The sequence below is a fragment of the Motacilla alba genome, chromosome 3 (genome assembly GCF_015832195.1).
Source record: "Motacilla alba alba isolate MOTALB_02 chromosome 3, Motacilla_alba_V1.0_pri, whole genome shotgun sequence".
NCBI lineage: Eukaryota > Metazoa > Chordata > Aves > Passeriformes > Motacillidae > Motacilla > Motacilla alba.
The window spans coordinates 57,998,325-58,013,388 of NC_052018.1; the positions used below are offsets into that span (position 1 = coordinate 57,998,325).

Sequence of the window (15,064 nt, forward strand, 5' to 3'; positions counted from 1 at the left end):
TCAGTCATTGACTTGATGTGTGTGTTGATGTTTTTCAGGAAAAAACTGACCAGTATGTGAAGATTAGGCCCTTTGTAGAATGGATTTTTTTTTCAGAATGGGTTTTTTTCTGAATGAAACAGTGCTTTGGTGAGTGAGGACTGGTTTAAATGTTCTAAAAGAAATTGTGTCTGTACTATGAATTCTTCAGACCATTCCTGATTTTAACCATGAACTCTGTATAGCACAGGTACACGCATATGTTTAGAAAAAAAAATTATAGTTATGGTGAAGAACAGTTAATGGATCCGTTTGCTACCCATTTGGCACATTGTGGTTAGTTTAATTTAATTTGTGTGCTATTTCACTGTTGACACCTATGAAAGTACCAGGTAAGAGAGAGCTGGTCTACATACATGCTGGTCCTGCTTTTGTGGCATGGGAAAGATGCTTTGTGTATTCTGGGCTAGGAGAGAAACTACCCTGCTCTCGCCTTTGCTTGCTTGCGCCAGGATCTGGCATGAATTAATAACTGGGAACCTATCCTGCATGACAATTAAAAAAACCAAACAAAAAACCCCCCCAAAAAACCCCAAAACCAACCTCACCCACAAACAAAAAGAAGTCCAAAAACAAAAAGGTGGCTTGATATTTTTGTTTCTTCAAAGTTGCCTAAGACGCGGGACCTTACATTTCTGCATCAGCTGAAACCTGGACGTCCTTCCCTCAGGCAGGCCCAGCATGGCTGAGGTCCGGAGCCGGCGCTGAGGGCTGGTGGCCGCGGAGCCGAGCGCCCGGGGCAGGAGGCGGCAGGAGCCCCGCGGGGGGCGAGGGGCAGCGTGGCCGGGCGCGGGCGCGGCCCCTGGGCCGGAGCCCGTGAGGGTGCCGGCGGGTGGGCGCTCATCCCGGCCCCGGGAGAGCGGCGAGGGGGCCGAAGCGCTGAGTCAGCGCCGCGGTGGGCCGGGGGCCGGGCGGCGCCCCCGCCCCGGCGGTGCCCGGGAGGGGCGGGGAGAGGCGGCAGCGGCGGCGGGCAGGGCGCTGCCCCCCTTGGCCGCTCCTTATCAGCCCGGTTTGATGCTGCAAGGCGTGTCCGGGGATCTGCTCATGTGATGGAGCAAGAGGCAGGCGGGCGGGGGGACCAGGGGTGGAGGTGATTTTCCTCGCTGCTCTCGCTCGCGCTTTTTTCCAGCCCCCCCCCCCCCCCCCTTCCCTTTTCCCTTTTTTTTTTTTTTTTTTTTTTTAAATTTCCCCTCTCGCGCCCTAAAGGAGTTTGTGGACAGCCGGGCTCCTTCATTCCCGGCTGTGCCGCCGCCGCCCACCGCCAGCCCCCGCCCGCGGCTCCGCACGGCCGCGGGGCAGCGCCATGGGCGCCGGCAGCTCCGCCGAGCCGGCCGCCCCGCAGGACGGGGCCGGGGCCGCCGCCGAGCCCCCCAGCACTCCCCCGGAGCCGCTGCCGGCAGAAGACGCAGCGGAGCCCCAGCCACCAGCCGAGCCCGCCAAGGTAAGGCAGGGGCGGCGGGGAGGTGGCGGGAGGGACGCGAGGCGGCTGCTCCCGCCGCACCCCCGGGCCGGGGAAACTTTCCCGCCGCGGCTGCGGCCACCTGCCGCAGCGCTGGGCACCCCCCGGGCCGGGCGCGGAGCCGGGGCGCGGCGGGGCCGGGACTGCGCCACGGCCGGCGCCGCAGTCATAAAACTCCCGCCGGCGGCAGCAGCGGCGGGGCGGGGGGCGAGGGCGGCTGCGGGGGCGCCGCCGCTTTTGTGTGCGTCCGGGGCGAGAGGAGCCGCACCCACCCGCGGCGAGGTCTGCGCCAAGCAGCCTCTTGACTGCGGTCCTGCGGCCGGATCGCCGCGGCTCCCGCGGCTCTCCGCAGCCCCCCCACTCCATCCCCTCCCCTCCCGAGGGAGCAGGTGGGAGGCGCGTCGGGGCGCGGCTCGGCCGTGCCTTCGGCTGGGCGCCAGCCGCGCTGTGCCCCCTTTCCCGCCGCGTCCCGCACCCCGGGATTCGGGCTCACCTGAGCCGCCGCCCCCCGCCCGCCGCCGCGGGGAAGGGGCGGTGGTGTCGGCGGCGAGGGCTGGTGCCATGCCTTTGGTGCGGCCCGCTGCCGTACCGCATAGGGGGCAAAGGGGGTGGGATTCCCGAACTCCCCAGCCCGTGGGGAGCGAAGGAGGTCTAGGTATGTGTGATTTAAAATAAAGACGTTGAAGAATTGAAAGAAATTATTTTAAAACATGTCTGGTGTTTAAAAATAGATATGAATGAACCCATTTATCCCTCTGGAATAGGCGCGTTTAGGGGATTTTGGGACTGAAAGGGAGGTTATGTGCATCTGTGTGTTTACATAGCGTGGCTTTAGGGAGTCTGTGGGGGGAGAAATAATGCCACGTTTTACCGAGATCCCCTTCTTTGGGCTCTTCGGAGTTTGGGTGCTCGGAGCAGGGAGACTCCGAAGTTTCTGTGACTGGTGCGTGGGTGTATTAGAGCTTGAGAACCGGTTATGACTTTGTTTCTTTGACCTTGTGGTTCAGATTTAACTTTCAAGTTGAATTTCCCATAGTTCCTGGCTGCCACTAGACCTCCTTGTGCGTGTTTTGACAGATTTGAAAACCACACTGCGAATGAACTTTAAATTAACTAAGATGTATTTTATTTTTTTTTTTAACTAAATAAGCATTGGGGATTGGTGTTGGTTCACAAAATATGTAACAGTTTTGTTGGGCAATTTTAGAATTCAGATGCTGACGTTTAAAAAAGAGGGAATTTATATCGGGCAAGCATTTGGATATTGTGGTTGTTTAAAATTTAAGATAATGTGACTTTGAAGAAGGGACATAATATTCATAGCCATGTTTATCCAGTTATGGGAACTAAGGCCCTCTGAAAAAAGAGAATCACAGTAATACTGTTCTCAAGTACAGATTATTATTAATACTGTATTTTATGTCTTCTAAACTTTGGGAACAATGTCTTCTAGTAGATTTTTGCCTGATTATTCGAGTAGAACTGTTTAAAATGGGGGAAGTTCTATTACCATTTTGCTGCTACAGGAAGTTGTATTGCTGCTGTTCTCCTAAAACAGCTGATTTTGCCTTCCATTACATTGCATAAAAAGAAAAATAGGTTTTAATGAAGTTTAGTCGTGCTTTTTTTGTGTCTCATTTAGTCCGTCTTACTAAAGTAAAGTAACTCTATGCAGATTTGTGACACAGTTTTTCATCATTATTCCTTCCACCTCTGTGAATTTGAAAATTACCAGGTCTTGCAATGCCCCTGGAGAAATCTGTCAGATAGCTAATATGTTTGTGGGAGATAGGGAATCTTCTGGAGGGTGGTCTTTTGTCTTGCATTTTCCAAATTAAAATGCTTATTACAACCCTTTTAGAAGAAAAAACTTGGGAAAATGACTTCAGTGGAATCCAACTTGAGTTAGCCTTGGCAAGGCAATTGCAAATAAACTGTATAAGCAACTAGTCTTATACAGGATATAAAATTTCAGAGACACTGTGCTTTCTTTTGTCATGTGAAATCCTTGAAATATTTAATTAAATTTCTTTCATGACGTAGTTGCATTTTTTACAAGATGAAACTGTCTTTGCCTTTTCTTCTAGAAAGGAAAAAATTTATAGTCATTAAGCCATTTTGTTACTCATGTGTGACTCTTTGGCCAGGTACCAGTTTTTGGGCATCCTGGTTAAAAAAAGGGAGGGTGTGTGTTTCGGTGTTGCTCACTTCTACAGCCCAGGGACCCTGGAAAGCCCTTGCTCTACAGAGCTTTGGGCCCTGGCTTGTGAACACGGCGGGTTAAATGTGGGCTCATGTGGTGAGTACCTCAGCTGTTGACCCCCATCTTCTCCAAAGTTCCTGGTGAGTTACACGTAAAGCAGCTCCCGTGTTTCCAGCCTGCCACAGTACTGGGACCTGAAACGGGCAGATTTCTTTACTGTATCAGACAAGACTTAAGCTCTGGCAGTGGAGGAGCTGCTCCTTATCTTGCATAGCCACCGCACTGTGGGAAGCCGCCTCTGCAGGGAGGTGTGAGAGATCCTGGTGGTACTAATCCATTCAGCTGCCTGAACTGAATTAATCAGATCTGTGAATTGACACCTGAGGTCCTGTTGAAACCAAGAGGCAGGGTATGGTTCTACAGAAGGCTGATTTTTGTGATGGAGTTACATCCTTGCTGTTGTAGCAGCAATGCTTCCCCCCCTCCTTTTCTTCCTCCCCTGTTCTTCTTTGTTTTGCCTCAGATGACGCAGTCTCACTTGGTGTGTTGTGTCCTAACCTTGCCTTTCTGTAAGCAGGTTAAACTCACTAACCCTTCAGGAAACTGAAATTTATTCTTGCTGGACCATTTTCCTGATCTGTTTGTGAGTTCATTTGACTCCTACATTGTAGAGGTGAGACCAAGAGCCAGGACAAGGCAAGCATTTGCAGGAGGGGAAATGAAAAAACTTCTCCTGTTGGTAGCAGTGAGCTGGTGAAAACTCATTGAAACCTCATGGGCAGACTGTCCTGAGCAGCATGGAGGCCTGAGAAGGATTTACTAGATTCAGTAGAAGTAGGAACAAGATCTTTTTTGGTCTTGAAGAAGGCCAAACAAACCTTTGATGTCCTGAACTGACAAAAGCCATGGAGATGTCTGATGAGGTGGTTCATGTGCTCCTGCTTCCTCTCCAGAGCACTTGCCTCTTCTCCTTTATTGCATCTGGCACTGTGCGAGCTGCTTCAAGGAGCTAAGCCCCTGAAAAACCATCCAGTTCTTTGGCAAGGTCATTCTCTACTGATTGAGCGAGATGTGTTAGCTTCTGGGACTCAGCAGAAGCTGCAGGTACAGGGGAGCAGGCAGGATCTTGTGTGCGGAGTTGGACGAGAAACTGGATGACACTTCTGTTGGTGGCAGCGTGTGACTGGATTGGTTTGGGCGTCTCCATTTTGTGAGCACCTTCTCTGTTCATAGCAGTGCTGTGGCTCTCACTGAACTTCCAATTTTGATGCTAAGCATCGGAGAGATAAAAAAAAAAATGCCAGCATGGCGCCGTCCCATGGAGGGGGAGGTGACTTCAAGACATGTGGGCAATGCCAGGATAGCAGTGTCATCCTACCAGCATTGCAGCTAACAGTGACAATCACACATGTGCCACTTTTATTTTTATTTAGAAGTTTGAGTTGCCAGCTTTAATACAGGTTTCTTTTTGTCGCCCTTTGGAAGGAGCCAAGCTCTGTTGGAACAGCTACCTGAAACAGGGTAGAGAAACTTCCAGAGAGAGAATTAGGGAAAATACAGCCATGCTAATAAGCTATTCTTGCATCAAAATCTAGGTTTGTCAGAGATAATATTTTCATGGGGATTGATGGCTTGAAGATGTGGTGTGGTGGATTGCTGGCATGCAAGGGCCCCCACTTGAGCAGCAAGTCGTTCAAACAGTGTTTTCGTGATGGTTCCCATTTCTGAGTAGTAACTTGATTATGCTACCTGTGTTGTAATGCGAGCAAGTGTGTGCTAGACAGTAAATATTTGGAACTGTCTCTTCTAAAGAGGTTACCAGCTGAGATGTCAGAGCGTCTTATTGTCCAAGTGCCTGACAAATAACAGCTGGGGCAGACTTACATCTGCTATTTAAACAACTGCGTTCTGGTGAGGGAGCTGAGTCAGCCTGAAAATACTACGTTAGCAATGGTGAAACTAAGCTTATTCAAGGAAAGTCCCTAGACTGTGTTGTCTCTGGGAGCCCCAGTTTGAGACATTTGGTCTGAAGCTGCAGGGTTCCCCTGGTTCAGCAGGGTCTGATTCCCATTAGATATTTGTTTTCCAACTTGGGAGGAAGAGATTGGTACAATTCAGTGGTAAGGTTTGGAGGGCTGACCATGCCTGTGGAGTGGCTGGGGTGAAAGAATAAAAATGTGTAATTGAAAAAATGCACAATGGAAATTGGTGTCATAGCGGCACCAAAAGCGTGAAATAGCCCCCTAATCATATAGGAGATAAGAGGGAGGTGGTAGAGGGAGTGACCGGGCACTTTGAAAGCAGAGGCAATTAGCTTGTGTTTGATGTGGTAGAGGCTAAAGAGATGCAAAGAGGAGCGCCGGGACTTTGAAAGTCCTCCAGGTTGGAAATGCGAGCCTGGGTGTGGTTGCTGGGAGGAGAGGAACATGCTGCGTGCTCTGCCCTTGTTCTGACTGGTCCTTAGAGCTTGGGTGAGCTGTACCTGTGAAATGTTTCCATAACGTGGCGTCTGAGAGACCTGAAAGGTAGGAGACCTGGGAAGGAGCTCCGTTTGGATCAGGCTTCAGAATAACAGATTGAGGGTAGTGCTTCTTTCACAGGTTGCAAAAAAGAGATCACAGGGATGAATTGGGTGTTGAAACTTTTTGGTGTTTTGGGTGTTTTGTTTTATCCATTTGGATTTCGAGGGTAGTCATCCATAAGGAGGTGTCACAGCGAAGTCAAGCTGAGAATTGTGAGAGAATAGGGTAGATGAGGAGCTGAAAGGTGTGGAGCAAGTTCTTGGCTTTGTCTGCAGCAGGCAGAAATAAGGTAATGAAATTAAGAGTGCTGTTGTCTGCCTTACAGAGGAAGGGACTTGTGTTTTCTTCACCTGGAACTTGCAGTGTCCCACAGACCTCTAATGTTTAGCTAATGCAAAACAAGACAAACTGCTGTGAACAAAGAGTTGGAATGATCCAATCTTTTTCTTTTCCCAAGTGTTGGTGTTTGAAGTTCTTTTTAATGAAGCAGCATGTGCTAAAAGCAGACCCCCTGAGCACAGCAACAGTCTTTCCCAGAGTTTCAAAATCAAACTTTGGGAAAAATATTAGAGACCATTATGTTAGTTTGCTCAGTTGTTCAGACAGCTGGATCTGGCTATTTTAGTAATCTAATGTAGAATCACTGTAGCAGGATTAACAGAATGAGGCAAATTTAACTCTGGTACGTTTGGGCCTGGTGTGAGGAATCCCTGGAATGATTTGGGTCTGGTACAAGGAATGTTGGGAATGATGGTGATAGCTGGTGGGGGAAGAGGGTGGGTGCTGTGAACCTCTCAGGAACAGTGCCTGAAGGAAGTATCCGCTGATGTACAGTGAGATCAGTGACCGGCAGTTCATCCACATCTCATGCAATTCGCTGTGTTAATTTATCCATTTTCAATTTTGTGTGCGTTTAATGGGGTCTAACAGTTGGGCCCACTGCTGGATGCAAGATGGAGCAGAAGCTGCTCTTGGTTAGAGTGATGTGGGCAACAAGCCCTGTGCATTTTAGTCTCATTAGCTGAGTGTCTGCCCTTTGCTTCCATCTTTGTGGTGAATGTGAGGCAAATATGAAAAAATATATGCAGGATGTACAGTAATGGCGTGACAGAAACTGGAGTGTTGCTTTGCTAATGGCCCTTTGTTTTGGGAATGAAGAAGCTGAAAGATCAGTGAACTGGATAACCAGTTCCCCTTGGTTTCTCCCGTGTTCATGAGACAACACATTCATAAATTAATAATCAAAGGAGTGTAATGAATGTGTGCCACAAAAAACTGATATATGTTGGTAAACCTGCCAAATATAATGTCTCATTACTTGTAGATAAATGCATAAAGATGAACAGAGAGATTCCTAATACCGTTAATTTTTGGATTTTTAAATTTTGTTTTCACCCATCTCTCTAAACTCTGATGTTGTATTTGTCTAAGCTTTACGACTATTCTCAATGGAATTAAGAGCACTGCTCACCAAATTAGATATAATTGGACTAAACTGCAGTTTAGATCCCTTCAGAGAAATGAAGCAGTTAATGTGAAGGAAAACTGAAATTAGTTTCTTTTGAGGACTAATGCAGTGGGACAGACTGCACTGACCCTCATAAAGAGCTGAGCAACTTTTTTTAGAACACAATTTTTTTTTTCTTTATTTAAACTAATGATGCTGTTATGTCTCCTTTCCCTTTACACACTCCCCAAAGCTTTCTTCTCCTTTGCATGTGTTTTAATTTGGAAAAAATACTGTTGTTTTATTAGTTTTGATTATTCAATTATTTAAAGCAGAACACTTGATTTGGAAATCTAAGTTTGCCTTCCCAAGGCCAAGAATCACATCAAACTCTTTCCCAAGAGACTGGGGTAAAAAGGTAGGGTTACATTGCAGGTCTGGTCAGATTTGAAAATATTGAGGTTTTCCATGTATTTACATTTTTTACTCAGTTGTGACAGATGGATCCTGTTTCCAAAACTGAATTTATGTACAGGGTGGGTGAACAGGGATTATAATTATACTGGCTGGTTGTAAAAACTGCTTATAGTCTTACATTTAGTGATGTTTTATATTTAATTCTGTTTTTCATACTGGAAGGTATTGCAGATTTAACAGATCCAAAGGGTTATCTGCTAGACCCAGTGACTTCTGAATTTTGGTCTGAAATCACGAATCTTTGGGATTATATAAAGTCACTGTTTTCCTGAATGCACCAAAACTATAGAATAAATTCAGAGCTGGGGTAATAGCAAGTACTACCATTGTTAATATTTTATCATAACAGTCTGTGCTCAATTTGAAAAGGAGACAAGCTGTACTGCATGGAGGTACCAAGTACCTTTGTACTCTGGTTCTTTGCAGAGTCCACTGGTGCTTATTAGGCGAATGGTTGACCGTGTCTGTACATGTGTGTCTGTGCATGGGACAGGCTTTAAACTGGTGTGCTGCCTGGGGGAGGTTTGGAAAGAAAGGCAAAGAAATCTTTGAATAACGTGAGGAATGCTAAGATATTCAGTGCTGTTGCCTTTCTTGTGACTTGAAAGAATTGTTGGTGCTAATTCTGAAAGTGTCATCTTGAAATAGTCATCCGTGGCTTTTTCTTCAGATAGCCAAGTTTCCTGAGAGCCAGTCAAGTCAAGGTTGTTCTTGTGTTTTCAGGACTAGCAGTTGTCTTTTAAGAATGAATCATTAAAACTTACTATTAATTAAAAAAATAGTAATGGTCCTCTACTAAATTTGTACTGAAGAATCTTTAAGCCCTTTCAGAATTAGGTTGTTGTTTTCTATGTCTTGATTTTCTTGCTCGTCTTTAATCGGTTACTCCCATATTGCTAATGCTGTGTGCAACTGCAGAGAAGCTTCCCAGGGTTCACGTGCCTTTGTTCGGTAGTGTGGTGTCTTGATCCCTCCTGAGTTCCTGTGTTTTAGATTTATGGGAAGGATGATGTGAGAAGTGGGAATGTAATCTGAGTGTTGAGCCATTCCGTATTTCTTCTATTTAATATCTGGTCTCAGCATGTGAAAACTCTAAAGCCAAATTATTCCATCTGTGGTATTGGCAGTGGAGCAGAATGGGATTCTTTTTCGTGAGGTGGATTATGTGGCTGTGAAAGGCAGCTTTGAGGAGCGCAACAATGCCGGGTGGAAACAATTTGGCTTAATTAAGGGCTTCTGAACTGAAAATTGGGAACCTGAATGCGCACACTTCATTGCCTGTGGAAGTGGGGTACGGCACTTCTCCCAGATCTCACCCAGCATGTGAAAAGAATGTGATGATTAAGGGGAAAGCCCTTTTCCTGGCACTCTGTCTGTTGATTTGAAATTCTGTTGCAGCAGGCTAATTATTAGTAAAAATAAATAAATAGATTTCCCCGTTCAGAAGGTTTATGTAGGGGTGGGGGGAGCTGGAAGGGAATTGTCAGGAATGTGGCATCTTCCTGATCCCAGTTTGGTGCTTCAGGCATGTGGTTGTTGGATCCCATCTTTCAGTGTAATGTATCTGTGGTACCTTTGATTAATTAACAGGGCTCCAATGGCAGTATTTTGGGAGTACAGACAAATCATAAGACAATGATAATTAAAGTTTGCTGTTCCACCAGAGGAACTTCAAACCTTTACTTCAGGAATAATGGTTAATTAGTTGAAATGCTTTCTGTTGGAAGGTAGTAGAATCAGTTGGAAAACTAGTTCATTAAAGGGTAATCAATAAATTAAAGGGTAATTAAGTATCTTATAATGACCACAACACATTCCATGCTTTTAAAATAAAAATATGCTTGTGAAAGTATATTTCTTCTTATAGGGCAAGCCAGTACAAATTCTGCCTGTAATTAAAATACGTCAAGTGTGGAAGCTGAAAAACAGATTCTTCTTTTTGCATATATTAGTAAATCTAGAAAAAATATTTCAAATGCTGTAGGGCTGAGTCCCAAAGAATTGCAAAGCTCCTTCCTCCTGTAAGAATGGTTTCTGCTTAATAACAGAGGTCCAAAAATTCTAGTTTTAATCTCAGTTTCACTGCATTTCCTCATGGGAAATCCATAGTCTTCTGCTTTCTGTCCTGAATAGTTCAGTTTCTTTGTAGTTGTATTGTTGATGATGATAAGCACATCAGTAGTGGAGCAATACTGAAGGCTATATTGTAGAGAGGATTCATTCATATATCAGAGCAGTTTTGCCAGACACTGGCACAGCTAGATTCACCTTATCCTGGAGTTTTCCTTTGTGGAAGAAACCAATTTCTACATGAGGTTATAGGCCATTGTCTGTAAGACCTGCTTCTTCCATGTATTTCATGTGGGAGAGCCAAAAGATAAATAGTCCCAGATCATGTGTTTTGGTTTTTTCCCCTCACAGAAGTACTTTTATTTAATGAAGTTAAAATTGCTTGCACGTATATATTCAAAATGAGAATGAAAGAACAATATTCTGTGGGGATTGGGGGGGAATCCAGCCTAATACTGACATTTTGTTTTTCTTTCGTTCTCTCTTTATGTTTCTCTACTACCGTCCTTCAATCAATATTCAACCACACAGGCTTTAAATGCAAGTTTACCAGTACCTGATGTTAGTGAAGACAATTTGAAGGATGATGCCTCACCACAGGAGCCACTGCATCTGGGAGCTGTTTCAGCATCTAAGGAACTGGATGGGCAGCAGTCAGAGGTGGCTTCATCGCTCCAAGAACCACCCAGAGAGCAAACAGAGTCTGCTGGAGCAAATGGTGAGTATAAACGTGTGTTCAGTGGACATACTGTAGAGGTCTGCGTGCTGAATGGGATGAGAAGTAGAAATAGGGCTCGACTAACTGTCTGCTGCTGAACAGGTGTTACTCAAGTGATCTGTTGTTGCTTAGGTGCTTCTTGGGCACTGTTTTGTGGGACATGTTTTCTCTGTAGGAGAGAGTTCATATGACAGATGGCTTGTGGACTGAAGATGCCGGTGTCAGGGGTGGACATCCACCTGTTAGGAACAGTTTCCACTTCTAGTGTTAGTTCCTGCTGCATAGGCCTGTCCCTTCCTTCATGAGGCAGAAATCCTTTTTATGTTAATTCATTAGTGGTGTTAATGGTAATGATTCTGAACTCATAGGAAGGGAAGGCTGCTAATCCGTTGGTTTTACCTCGATTAAAGTTCCCTTTCCTACAGCTTTTAATCGGATTTGCATTGGGACCAGAAAACCTTTCTCATGTATTCTGTCTTGGGAATGTCTCCCTTGCCTTGCTGCTGTTCTTTCTCCCGTATGATCTGGCAGCCCACCTTTCCTGCTCTCATCAGCCTCTTCTTGCTTCCCTCTGTTCCTATTCACGGGCGTGCGTTGAGGGATCTGCTTCAGCAGCCCTGCTGCCTGCTGACTTTTTGGCAGGATGGCGAGAGGGAGGGCTGGTTTTCAGTCAGAGCAGGCATCTAATGCTGGTGGTGGTGAGCTGGGAAGGGATGGTGACAGGGGGAGCACTATCTTCAGCATCAGCCTGCACAGTGCCTTAAGGCATGTTTGTAACCCGTGGTGTACTCTAGGGTTTGAATCCTGGTAAAAGCAATTCTTTGTCACATCTTTACATTAATTGCCATAATACTGTTATCCCAGTAGAAGGCTACCGTATTTTATCCTGAGCTTTGTGCCTTTTTTTTTTTTTTTTAATCGTATCAGTAGGGACTTTTGACACTATAAAAATGGAATGCAACTTGTTTTATCTTTCATGAAATTCCACTTCTCTAAAATTTTACTCTTCAGTAGACAGTGATTGGGGGGAGGATAGTCACTAAACAGAGTCATAAAGGAGGAGAAAATACTTGATGTTTGGAAATATTGTCAGAGGATTTCATGTTGGTATTCAGCTTCTGGATCAAGTAGAAGAGAAGGCCATTAAAGGGCATGAGTTTCAAGTCAATATTCAAAGATTTTAATTATTTTCGAATAATCCTGGGTTGTAGTTTCAGTTGTTCGGAAATCACCTTCCTAGGATATGTAATGAAGAGGTGAGAAGCTTCCTCTGAGTGCAGGTAATGATGTGTAACCAGTTGCAGGGCATGATGTGAACATACACAGCATCTGGATTTGAGTAGCCTGCCTGAAAAACTTTGGCTTTGTTTTGAGAATCATCTCTCCGTGGCTGTGTGATATTCCTATTCAATGGAGCCAAGTCTACATGGTAGCATTATTTATGTGAAAGCATTATTTATATGAAAGGGAAAACAGTACTATGTGTTTGCTCTTGAAGTAAAAAAAATCCTTTTATGAAGATGATGCAGCATGTGTTTGCTGGTAATGATAGATGAAAATGACATCATCTATAGAGACAAATAAAACTCGCCCAGTTGAGCACTGAAAAGAGTTCTTCAAATAAAGGTTATGTTCAGATGTTTGTTTTTGTCCACTCCTCTGGACCTTAGAGAGTCTGATCCACCTCCTCTGTGCTTAGGCAGATGAGTAAAGGTGGAGAAGAGTTATCTCTTAGTTGCTTCATGCAGACAAATCTTTCCACATAGAAAAATCTCCCATTTTAGCACTACACTTCATGTTCCTCACTCATTGTTTATTTTACCTTGCTTGCAAGTCTAAACTCAGAAGTAAAGCATTGTGGCACCAAGCCTGAAAGAACACAAGTGTTTGCCTACAGTAAAGAAGTGTTTATGATTGAAAGTTTTTTGGTTTGCTTGGTTCTCATCGTCATTATTTGAATCTTGCATTCAGAAGACCACTTGAGAGATGACCTGGACTCATTAAAGTTGCCACTATAAAATTAAATTAACCAAATATTCTGGTAAATTGGCTGGGAAGTTGGTTCTGACAGAGATGAAGGCGCAAAGTATCATCAGAACTTTGGAGATATTCAACATAATCAGTTGTAATCAAACTAGAAATACTGTTGCTATTATAGGAGGACACCTGTATTAGATACTGAGCCTTTACATTTTATTTTATTATATTGCATCCCTTTTTTACTATCAGTAGGAGCATTAAATTATTATACGGGTATCTGGAGTAACACGTTTATGAAACTCTTGACAGCAGAATTTGAGGCAATTTATAAGTAATTAGGTTGTAGAGAATTCCAATTAAAAAAACTCCTCTAGACAAGTGAAAACAAAATAATCCCAACCCCACAGTACCAGGCAAAGGAGTAAATATTTCAGTATGGAAAAACAGAAGTGGTTTTTGTACGGTTTTGTTTATGAGGGACAAAATCCATGGGACTTTTAAGCAGCATCTATTGAGGTTGGGTGTGGATGCCTTGTGGGAAGCTGCAGCGGGAAGGAATTAAAACAGCAGCGGGAACTGAAGCGGGCGGCTGGTTCGAAAGCGGCGGCTGGTTCGAAAGCGGCGGCCGGCGCCTCTTTCCTCCGGGGCAGAGGGAGCTAAAGGCTCGAAGCGGCAGTTCCGAGACGGACCCTGCGCGGCACCGCGCTTGTGCCGGCCAGCGGTGGGAAGAGCCGGGCGGGCGGGGGGCGGTCCCGGGCGGGGCCCGGGGCTGTCCGGGGCTGGGGGGAGCGGCCGTGGGGCTCGGGGGAGAGCCCAGCCCTCCGACAGGCAGAGTTCCATCAGGCGGGCTGTCCGTCGGCCGTCCGTCCGTCCAGCCAGCCGGGTGCCGGGCGCTGGAAGCGCCGCTGCCGCGCGGCCGCCTCCCTCTCGCTGCTGTCGGCTGGGGCTGCCCCGTGTCCCTGGGAGGAACCTCGGAGCGGGAGAGGGAGTTCGTGGTGTCGGTGTGGCTTCAGCCATGCTGGGGACAGTGACGATGGCGGGTAAGGCGGTGTGGCGCTGCCGGCACACGCGGTTTGCTCCCTGGGCTCGGGAGCGCCTGGGCTGTGCGGGCGGCAGCAGCATCCCCATCCCGGGGCTGCGGCGGTGCGCCGCTGGCGGAGAGCCTCGGGGCGCCGAGCCCCAGGGTTACCGACTCTGGATTTCCTGGCACGGCGTTCGGAGTTAAAAGGTCTGCCTTAAGTATTTTTGTCTCAGTGAGAACGCTTCCAAGCGAAGGCTGCTGAAACTTCAGGAAGTGTCATATCACCTCAGTCGGTGGTACCTGTGATACGAGACTTTGTGAATGTGGAGGTGCTAGCTGGGTGTTTTTCCGCAGGACGGGGCTATGACCTGGTATCTGAAATCGGGGAATAGAAGGAAGAGGTAGTGACCGCACTGATAATGCTTACATCAGTCAACCAATAGGGCAGTAAAATACCTTAAGAGCTAAACTTGGTGAAATTGTAGGGAATGTGGAAGTTAGCATCGTTTATATGTTGTAGAAATATTTGCATGAGAGAAGTGAAGATGTTGCTCTATTGCTGTTTTATCTTAACAAAGCAAAATTCAGAGGGGATTAGCACCGTGGCAAGGGGTGGGTGTGTGTGTACAGGGGGCAGAGGGATCCCAGCCTGCAGTATCAAAAACTCGATGCTGTGTCCACACATCTTACTTAAGGAATTAGCACACAAGCCACTGAAGCTGAGAGCTAATACTGTAAACTAATTGGGCTTTCTGAAAAGATCAGTTTTGGAGGAGCAAAGAATTAAAAGAAAAAACATTACATTTTTTCAAAAAACTTGCGTCAAGGAAAGACAAACCTTTTCTCTTTCTCTGTGAGACAAAGTGCTATTATTAAATTTAAATAAACAAACTCCGAGTTTTTTGTGTTTTTTTTTTCCCTAAAGATAGCTAATTTGCATCGGAATTTCTCTCAGATTGATGATATATGGCTCTAGCTGTCTAGGAAATCTTTATTTCATTGTATTAATAATTACTCTCTTGTATATCGTTTGCTAGAGCCAGTGAATGAATTCAACAAATAGGGGGAGTTTATTCATGCAAAATACTCTAACTTTACAATACGTATCGACAACAAAGCCTGTAGAAG

At 45.7% G+C, this 15,064-nt stretch overlaps 1 protein-coding gene across 2 annotated transcripts in view; it reads left to right on the top strand.

Moving 5' to 3' along the window:
* The first annotated feature begins 1,141 nt into the window (after positions 1-1,141).
* AKAP12 (A-kinase anchoring protein 12) overlaps positions 1,142-15,064 on the top strand; it is a 30,507-nt gene continuing 16,584 nt past the window's right edge. The window contains exons 1-2 of one of the 2 annotated variants that reach the window (XM_038132202.1): positions 1,142-1,480; positions 10,749-10,935. In XM_038132202.1, the coding sequence (XP_037988130.1) occupies positions 1,343-1,480; positions 10,749-10,935 (325 nt within the window). In that variant the 5' untranslated portion in view covers positions 1,142-1,342. Of the gene's footprint in view, positions 1,481-10,748; positions 10,936-13,721; positions 13,956-15,064 lie in introns of those variants that run through there. The other variant, XM_038132203.1, reaches the window with a different exon arrangement.